General features: G+C 36.7%; 1 protein-coding gene across 4 annotated transcripts in view; it reads right to left on the bottom strand.

The window, feature by feature from the left end:
• Window positions 1-2,716: 2,716 nt before the first annotated feature.
• Window positions 2,717-9,539, bottom strand: part of TTC13 (tetratricopeptide repeat domain 13) — a 104,938-nt gene continuing 98,115 nt past the window's right edge. For all 4 annotated transcript variants that reach the window (XM_049789631.1, XM_049789632.1, XM_049789629.1 and 1 more), the window contains 5 exons: window positions 8,529-8,664; window positions 7,074-7,153; window positions 4,430-4,508; window positions 4,213-4,292; window positions 2,717-3,145 (listed from right to left, as the gene is read on the bottom strand). In XM_049789631.1, coding sequence (XP_049645588.1) covers window positions 3,031-3,145; window positions 4,213-4,292; window positions 4,430-4,508; window positions 7,074-7,153; window positions 8,529-8,664 — 490 coding nt within the window. In that variant the 3' untranslated portion in view covers window positions 2,717-3,030. The remainder of the gene's footprint in view (window positions 3,146-4,212; window positions 4,293-4,429; window positions 4,509-7,073; window positions 7,154-8,528; window positions 8,665-9,539) is intronic.

The raw sequence follows: 9,539 nt of genomic DNA, 5'->3' as shown, positions 1-9,539 counted from the left end.
AGAGATAGCACAGCGGCGTTTGCCTTGCAAGCAGTCGATCCAGGACCAAAGGTGGTTGGTTCGAATCCCGGTGTCCCATATAGTCCCCCGTGCCTGCCAGGAGCTATTTCTGAGCAGACAGCCAGGAGGAACCCCTGAGCACCGCCAGGTGTGGCCCAAAAAACCAAAAGTCATCTTATACGCCAGAAAATATGGTACATATACAATTTTTGGTGCTGAGGATCAAATTCAGGGCTTCACAAATGCAAAGCAAGTTCTTTACTGCTGAGCCTGTCCCCAGTTCTATGAATTTTTATATTTTAATATTGCATTTTGGGTTTTAATTTTTTTTGTGTGTGTGGATTTTGGGTCACACCCGGCAGTGCTCAGGGGTTATTCCTGGCTCCATGCTCAGAAATTGCTCCTGGCAGGCACGGGGGACCATATGGAATGCCAGGATTTGAACCGATGACCTTCTGCATGAAAGGCAAACACCTTACCTCCATGCTATCTCTCTGGCCCCTTGGGTTTTAATTTAATTTACATTCCAACTTGCTGTGAACTACCACAACATAAATCAGGTTGTATGTTTTTGTATTTTGTTGATTTGCTTATTTTGCTGGGCTCTGAAATGCTATAATATTAGCAAAGTGATAAAAGATGTTCTTGAAGTTCTGCTGACTCTTTTCAGAGTCCTCTCTTCTTATACATTCATAATTTTGTGTAATTTAAGTTGATACATATATTCCCTAAAATTTGTCCACACGCTTCCTATTAGATTAAGGGCTCATGTCTAAGTTTCTGAGCAGGTTAATTTCTTTTATTTAATAGCCAATTTTGGCCAACATGGTCTCAAAATCCTATTATTATTTTTAACATTTATGAAATGAGATAATTTTTATATATGTATTAGATGGTGCTATATTCATTTTAGATATTACTTCTATACCAAACAGATAATTCAGGAGTTAATTTACATGTAAATCATATTCTGGACCTCAAATTTATAAGTGAAAGATTCATTAATTCAGAATCAATTTAAGATATACTAATCCTAATAAATTACAATTTTTAGTTGAGAATATAATCCTTGACAAATTTGTTCATAACTCTTTAACTGCATTAAATAGAAAGCCAAAACACATCAAGCCTCTAATGAATGATTCTTGGAAATTCTCTGATTATCATGGTGACAGCATTCCAGTAAGACACAGGAATACTTAGTGGAAAAAGCAACACAGACCAAAGCAGCTGTCTGAACAACTGAGAGCTAAACCTGAGAGAAGGGAGAAGAGGATGACAATAAAAATGAAGGAATGTAGATAGATAAGAAATATGTTTCAGGAAATCAGGCTGTCAGGAAATAAGTCTGGAAAGCAAAAAGAGTCTATTTGAAAACTTGAACAAAGGAGTTTTAAAAAACTAAAAATGTCTGAACCATCTTAAAGTGGTGCAAGCAAAAATTTCCATTACCAGTAGAAAATGAAGACTTGTAAACTAGGTTATAATTAATTATTTAAAAAGAATTTATTTCATATGTAAGGGCATACCCAACTTTTGTGGGTTATTGATGATAACTGGTGGAATTTGGCTGGTGAGTCATCAGGGGATCAAAAAGAAAGAAAGGACTACAGTGCCATAGAGATAGTCCATGCAGCCTACTAGGTTCAATCCCTGGCACCTCATAATATGGTCCTTTAAGCCTTACCAGGAGCAGAGCTAGGAGTAAGCCTTGAACGTGCTAGGAATGACCCCTTCCCAAAGGAATATCATTCATTCTGGTTGAAAATACTCAATGTATTTGAATTCATAATGTCAGTGAAGAGAGGAAAATTCCAGAGTGCAGAAGGAAAAGTTCAATGATATCCTAACTGATGCTTCTCAGGCATGGTTTCTGGATTACCTGTGTGTGATTTACCTGAGTAATAGTGAAAATGCGAATTCTGGAATTCACATGACCCTGTAACCTTTAAATCAATAAATGGAAACTTTCATGTTGGTGTCAGAGACCTTTACCTCTTCCTTTCTTTCTTAATTATCTCTCTGTGCTGCCACCAAACTTTGATTTTTTTTAATGTAAGCCCCTCAAAACTTGGGCTGTTGTTTAAAACCACAGTACTTCCACTCTTAAGTACTAAATCAAAGAAATTAAATAACTTAAAAATGGCAACAGTTTAATGAACCTATTTCTCCTCAATACCATTTACTTGGTCTAAAAATACTTTTTTTTTTTTTTTTTTTTGGTTTTTGGGCCACACCTGGCAGTGCTCAGGGGTTACTCCTGGCTGTCTGCTCAGAAATAGCTCCTGGCAGGCACGAGGGACCATATGGGACACCGGGATTTGAACCAACCACCTTTGGTCCTGGATTGGCTGCTTGCAAGGCAAACGCCTCTGTACTATCTCTTCGGGCCCATAAAAATTCTTTAAATCAATAATATACAGTGGGTTCTTACAGTGTGAAACTAGTGACAAAATAAAATAAAATAAAAGTCATACATAATTCAGCATCAAAAACTGGTGACTAAGAGAAATTACCTCTGTTTATTTTTTTTCAACAGAGAAAAGAAACATGGTTCAGTTATTTAGTGTTTGGGTCATTGACAAATATTGTCTGCATCATTTAAAATAAACATTCCTGGTTGCAAATTCTGTAGCATGAAATACACATAGTTTGATGAAATGAAATCCATGAAATCTTCCATAGTTCGAATGAAATGTAGAATCAACATATGAAAATCATGAGAGCTGGAAACAAGATGTTCTATCACAATACGAATAAAAATAAGGTTTTTGAAAAATATCCAAATCTTTAAAGAAATAAAACACTTAAGTCAACAGACCACTGGGTTTCCCAAATCTATGGCTCCCTTTCCCCATAAAACCCTCTTATGATCTTTGTTATGGTTCAAAAAGGAAAGTATTTCAAATATTCAATTCCTATCAAAAATTAGTATCAAAAGTAATAAAGGACCTAATTTCTTTATAGTTCCATGTTTTAAAAAATAACTTAAGCAAGAGGTCCTGCCCTTGTATAAATACCACAGTGTAACTAGAGTTTCTTAAGACAACGTGGAGAGGAGTCGGTGTTTAGCACCTCAATCATAGATCTTAATGTTGGAAACATCTCTGACACTGATGGAAGAGTCTTATAAGAAGGTGAAATACTGGAAAAAAACACACAAAGAAACAATGAGAAAAATCAACAAATTTTACAAAAGGGGCAATTATTATATTTTTTCCTGTCAAGTATTTACTTTTCAACAACCCATATGTATAATATTAAATAATATTGTAACAGAAGAAAAAAACATTAGAACAAAACAGATCCTTCTATAGCTATGAACTAGGAGAATAGTTTTTTCTATCAGACTTTCTAGGTGACAGATTGACTTTAACTTCAGTACAATATTACATACTCTTTTGCAGGATTCCTGGAAAATAGAACCAGGAAAGATCAGAGTTGGCTAAACTCCTTATAGATGACTGATTTTTGACTTACATGTATTCCTTACTACAATGAATTATCTTTTCAAATATAGAGTAAAATTGTAGCTGAGTAAGAATAAGGAATAAAGGATAAAATGGGCTGAGGAGAGTAAAGGGGTTAGGGAGTAATCCTTGCATAGAAATAATCACAGTTGGATTTGAAAAACCACATTGCCCACCTACCTATCTCAGCGTATGTCTCTGGAAGCCCCCAAGGGGTCATGGTGACCCTGGTGGTCTCCAGTACTACAAGGCCTAAACTGCACTACATCTTTGGGTCTTAGCATTCAATACAATGATTTTGTTGACCAAGAATAACAGCAGTGGCCCCTGAGCACTTGGGAGGCTACAACCCCCAAAGGGTAATAAGTAGCCAACAGAAATAAAAAACTGACAATATAAGTAAGACATTTATCAATTTTCTTTCAAAAACTAGTTTCATTCATCTTTTAAGAGATGTTACACAGTAATGAAACATTTTTACCATAAAAAGAGGCATTACACTGGTGAAAAGGGTGTTCTTTTTATGACTGAAACCCAACTACAATCATTTTGTAATCATGTGCTTAAATAAATATTATAAAAAAATCAAACATAAAAAATAAAAAGATGCATTAAATTAATTGTATAATAACTTATATAAAATAAGTATACATCTAGTTCCATATAGCTCCAAAAATAACAGAAAACCCTTTCTCATTTGTTACTTTTATTACCTTTTAGTTGACCCCTCATAAATAGTTACCTTTTTAAATTCATCCAGTTTTTAGCTATTTTGCTAAAGGCCTCTGAACCAGGAGCTGTCATAGCTTCAAAGTCAACTAACTGAAAAAGAAATTTAGGAATGTGGTTAAATATGGAGGTATACACATTTTGGGATCCATTTTACTCATATATTTTAATACAAAATCCAAAGATTGGAATTTAAACACACACCATTTGCCCTTCCAATTCTATCATACCTTCCCTTTGGGAATTTTTCCTGCAACTTCTTTTCCACTTGCCATCAGTGCTCCCACAATCACTGAGTAAGCTATTACGCTATTAAAAAGAGAACAATTATTGATCAGTTATAATCTACAGGAAGTGTTTCTTTTTATTTTGTTTTTTTGGGCCATACCCGGCAGCGCTCAGGGGTTACTCCTGGCTCTGTGCTCAGAAATTGCTCCTGGCAGGCATTAGCATGGGGGACCATATGGGATGCCGGGATTCGAACCACCGACAGTTCTGGATAGGCTGATTGCAAGGCAAATGCCCTACCACTGTGCTATCTCTTCGGCCCCCCTAAAATGTTTTTTTAAGAGTTCTCCCTCCTTGTTAGAAATATAAGTTGGGAATGTGCCTACTTATGATTTTTCTTTTTAGCAATGTGGACTGGCTTTAATATGAATCTATAAGGGCCAGAGCAATAGCTCAGTGGTAGGGGATTTGCCTTGCATGTGGCGAGCTCAGATGAACCTGGGTTCAGTCCCCGGCATCCCATATTGTCCCCTGAACCTGCCAGAATTCTGAGTGCAAAGCCAGAAGTAACCCGAGTGCCACCAGGTGTGGCCCAAAAACCAAAACCAAAACAAAACAAAACAAAACAAAAACCAACCAACCAAACAAAAAAAACCCCACCAACCAAACATATATAAGTATATTTTAAAAATACAAACATTAATCTATTGTTTAAACATTATGTCCCCCATCCCAGAAAAGCAAAGCAAACAGTCTCAGAATATATAAGCAGACTGGTTAAAAACTTGTAACAGACATACTTTTGATTCTAACATAATGATTAACATTTACTGTATGCCCCCTAGGCAGCACAGGAACAGAATCCAAATCCAATAGGCTGACACCCAAAAAGAAGTCATTTTAGGGGTCACCTAGTAACTCACTTGTTCAAGGAGTTGGGGTGGGCAAAGGAGGCAGAGAAGACAGTAAAATGGGCAGTATGAAGGAAAGAAGCAGGAATAAGGCATATTTTCATAACCATGCAGAAAAATAAGGAACTGTTGAAAGAGGACCAACAAAAGACGATTCCACAGTGCAAAGAAATGGCAGGTAATGAGGCCAAAGTAACCAAGGATAGGACAGAGAGAATGCATATAATGCCACCATGTTTACATTGGACCCACAGGGATCAAAGTAATAGGTATTGGGAGAGTTTGCACTTGAGCCAATAGGTAGAACTATGGAACATAGTGAGAATTAAGAAACTAAATTGGGGCCAAAGAGATAGCATAGAGGTAAGGCATTTGCCTAGCATGCAGAAGTTCGGTGGTTCGAAGCCCGGCATCCCATATGGTCCCCCAAGAGCAATTTCTGAGCATAGAGCCAGGAGTAACCCCTGAACAATGCCGAGTGTGACCTCCCCCCCCCCCCCAAAAAAAAGAAACTAAATCAATGTAGAAAACTGGGTAAGAGGAGAGGATGAATGGCTGGGAAAAAAGCAATGAATCATATCTGAGCCAACAGAGCAGGTGGCTTTTTTGTTTGGTTTTGTTTGTTTTTGGTTTTGGGGTGACACCTGGCAGCACTCAGGGGTTACTCCTAACTCTGCACTCAGAAATTGGACCTGGCAGGCTCAGGGGACCATATGGGATACCAGGGATCAAACCCAGGTCCATCCCAAGTTGGTTGCTAATGCCCTACCGCTGTGCTATCACTCCAGCCCCAACAGAGCAGTTTTAAAGACAAATAATAAAATGCTAGGTACAGTGTCTGTAGAACTAGCAGACTATAGGGGTTATGGATAGGATTCATGCACATCATATATCCTATTAAAAAGATTATACTAATGATCTGTTTTCCTGTTTGTTTCAATGCCTTTTAACATTACAAAAAAATGTACTACTACATTTAGGACAAATTTACATTCTAAAATATCAAATATAAAAATATTCAAGGATATTATTTTGATCAAAACATCTTGAATACACTAGTGAGCAACAAACAGCATATGCATTTCATTTACATGAGTCACTGTGCATGTTACAGGATAAAGAAATGCATGGCAATAAGATTCTAGGCTAAAATTAAATTTGATGGATTTAGAAGTAGCAAAAATATATTTGAAATAATAATAAAAATAATATGGAATAAATAAAAGTGTGTATAAAACACAGAGGCAAAAGCTCAATTGACTACAAATTGAAGGAGCAGGAAGAGGGCAGAGTAACAATCTAGGCAAACATGAAAAAGTAAAATATTGTAAGAACAATGTAAGAAAACCAACTGATTATTGCTGAATAAATGAACCACTAACATCTAAAACTAAGCACTCTGTCAAAACTATTTTTCAGAGCCTAAGAGACAGTACAGTGGGTAAGGCATTTGCCTGGCAAGTGCTCAAATCCAGTTTGATCCTTGGCTCTGCTAGGAGTAACAACTAAGCACAGAGCCAGGAATAAGCTCTGATTACTGTTGGGCTAGTGCTCCCCTACAAAAAACATTCTATCTTGACGGTGGATTATGGAAACATGTTTTGGGTATTCGTGCAAATTGTATGGTGTATTTTTGTGCTCAACATGAAGTAGCAATAAAGATCATGGCCATGTTTTTCAGTGTAAAAACATTTAAATTAAGAATATCACATACACACAAAAGAATATCACTCACCTGGATCCTCGAGAAAGTGGCATTAAATTATAAAAGTAATAAACTAAGGATAATATCAAGTTGCAAACAGCATCAGCCTCCTAAGAAAAAAAAGACAGAAGCTCATAATATTACATATTCAATTAAAAACTAGTTTTTTAGTAAGTAACAATACAAACCATTTACATCAAGAAATTCCTGCCCTACAATGGCCTACTTTTTCTATTTGGGGGTATTTTATACTTTCCTATCTTTTATGGTTAATAAAGCCACTCTTCATTGGTATCTTAAGTCACTCTCCATGATACTCAGCCTCGGGTGTGGGTTTAATTAGTACCCGAGCAGATGATACAGAGCTGCTCAAGCCCAGCAGTTTGGGGATCAGCAGCAGGGCAACACCCAGTGGTTCAAGATCTAGTTCAGGAACCCAAATGAACTATCCTTGTACTCTATAACTAGAGCTATTTTCCTCATCTCACTGTATCATTTATTTTTAAAGAAAAGTATATATATTTTGGTCAATTCAAAGCACTGTTTTCCTAGTTACTTAAAATTGGTACTAGTTGCAACTTTTTATGATAAACAAATTTTTCAAATCTTTAATGTTATCTGAAATGTTAAAACATGTATGCATCTTAGAATAAAACAAAGCACATATTAAGATTGAATATGCGGGCCCGGAGAGATAGCACAGCGGTGCTTGCCCTGAAAGCAAGGTCCAGGACCAAAGGTGGTTGGTTCGAATCTCGGTGTCCCATATGGTCCCCCGTGCCTACCAGGAGCTATTTCTGAGCAGACAGCCAGGAGTAACCCCTGAGCAATGCCGGGTGTGGCCCCAAAAAACCAAAAAAAAAAAAAAAAAAGACTGAATATGCTTCTCAAACTACATGTACCCCTCACTCAAAAGATTCTAATAAACACAATCCAAACATATACAGAGATTTAGGTGATAAATAAGCTTAAGTAAGCTTAAATATTAATAAGGTCACTGGACTCCTTCAAGCACACAAAGGTTCACATCAAAAGTTGATATGTCAGATTCTAAATTCAAGGAAAAATCCTCAGGTGGAGTGGGAAGAGGTCACAGATTAGGAAAAAGGCATTAAGAACAAGTTAGGGATTCTTCAGTGTGAATTAACTTTTTTATTTAAGTGTGCATGTATGTGTGTGGATCTAAACAAGGATCAAACCCAGAGCCTGATACAAGGAAAGCAGCCATCTACCACAGAGTTACTTTCCAGGCCTTCACTTAAATCCCAATAGTATAATATAGTAGAGTAACTACATAAAAATTTGCCAACCCCCATGCAATTACTATAGTTTCTAAATATGAGAATTGCTTTATAGAAAGTTCTTAGGTAATAAAGATTCTTTTAAATAAACACTAGATGTAGAATGCCAATGAAAGCCTAAATGCTTTAAAAACTTACAAAAGAATCATAGGAAAATAAATAGAATGAAAAAAAAAAAACCTACCCCAAATTCTGATGACAGAATGAGTACTTTTCCTTTTGCAGTTAAATCTTTATAAAGGGCATCTATTTCAGCATGATATAATTGTGTTCTTTCTTCTGTGGTTTGAGTTTCCACAGAAAATAGTATATTGCCAACCCTAAAAATACAAATAATGTATTATACCAATCAAAGAGACCAACACAGAAGTAAAAAAATAAAAAGCAAAAAAGTACCCCAATTAAGCACAAAATATATTTAAAAATTCTTCCTTACTAACTACAAATGAGTCATACTTAATAATTATGCACTTTTCCATAAAATATGATACTTTTCTTAGTCTAAACAGATGTTCATATATGAGTTAAAGCAAGTACAGGATAGAACTATACATAAATTGTTGCCTTAAAGCAGGGGTCTCAAACTCGCGGCCCTCCGTACAACATTTTGTGGTCCGCGGCCTGCCTTCAAATATCGCAGTATTCGCGATTATTCGCTTACCGAATAATCACAATAAAAATCGCATTAGTAAGAAAAGAAATCGCATTAAACATTAGCATACCCCGAGCAGTTCCGTTCGGGGTATGCAAATGTTTAATGCGATTTTTTGCGATTTTTTTCTTACTAATGCGATTTTTTATTGCGAATATTCGGTAAGCGAAATCCCTTATGCGGCCCTGCCTCACCCCAACTTTGCCTCCTGCGGCCCCCAGGTAAATTGAGTTTGAGACCCCTGCCTTAAAGAAAGGTAATAAGGAGCTTGCTTTGAGTTAAATGGGGAAATGACAAGGCAGGACCAACACACTGTGAGAGGAGCTCACAGTGAGGTGAACTGGGAGCATGGCCTGTGACTGCAAGGTGAATGGGAAACCCAGCCTGCAACTCAGAAGAGGTGGGATCACTGTGAAGCTAACATTACTCATATACCAAAGCAGACAGACAGCACAAAAGAGAGAGAGAATTATAGGCCAATATCCTTGATGAACATTCATGCAAATATCATCAACAAAATACTAATTCATCAAAAAGATTATA

This window comes from Suncus etruscus, chromosome 15 (genome assembly GCF_024139225.1).
Source record: "Suncus etruscus isolate mSunEtr1 chromosome 15, mSunEtr1.pri.cur, whole genome shotgun sequence".
Classification (NCBI taxonomy): Eukaryota; Metazoa; Chordata; class Mammalia; order Eulipotyphla; family Soricidae; genus Suncus; species Suncus etruscus.
Note: the sequence above shows the minus strand (reverse complement) of the source record. Positions and strands in the feature narration are given on the sequence as shown.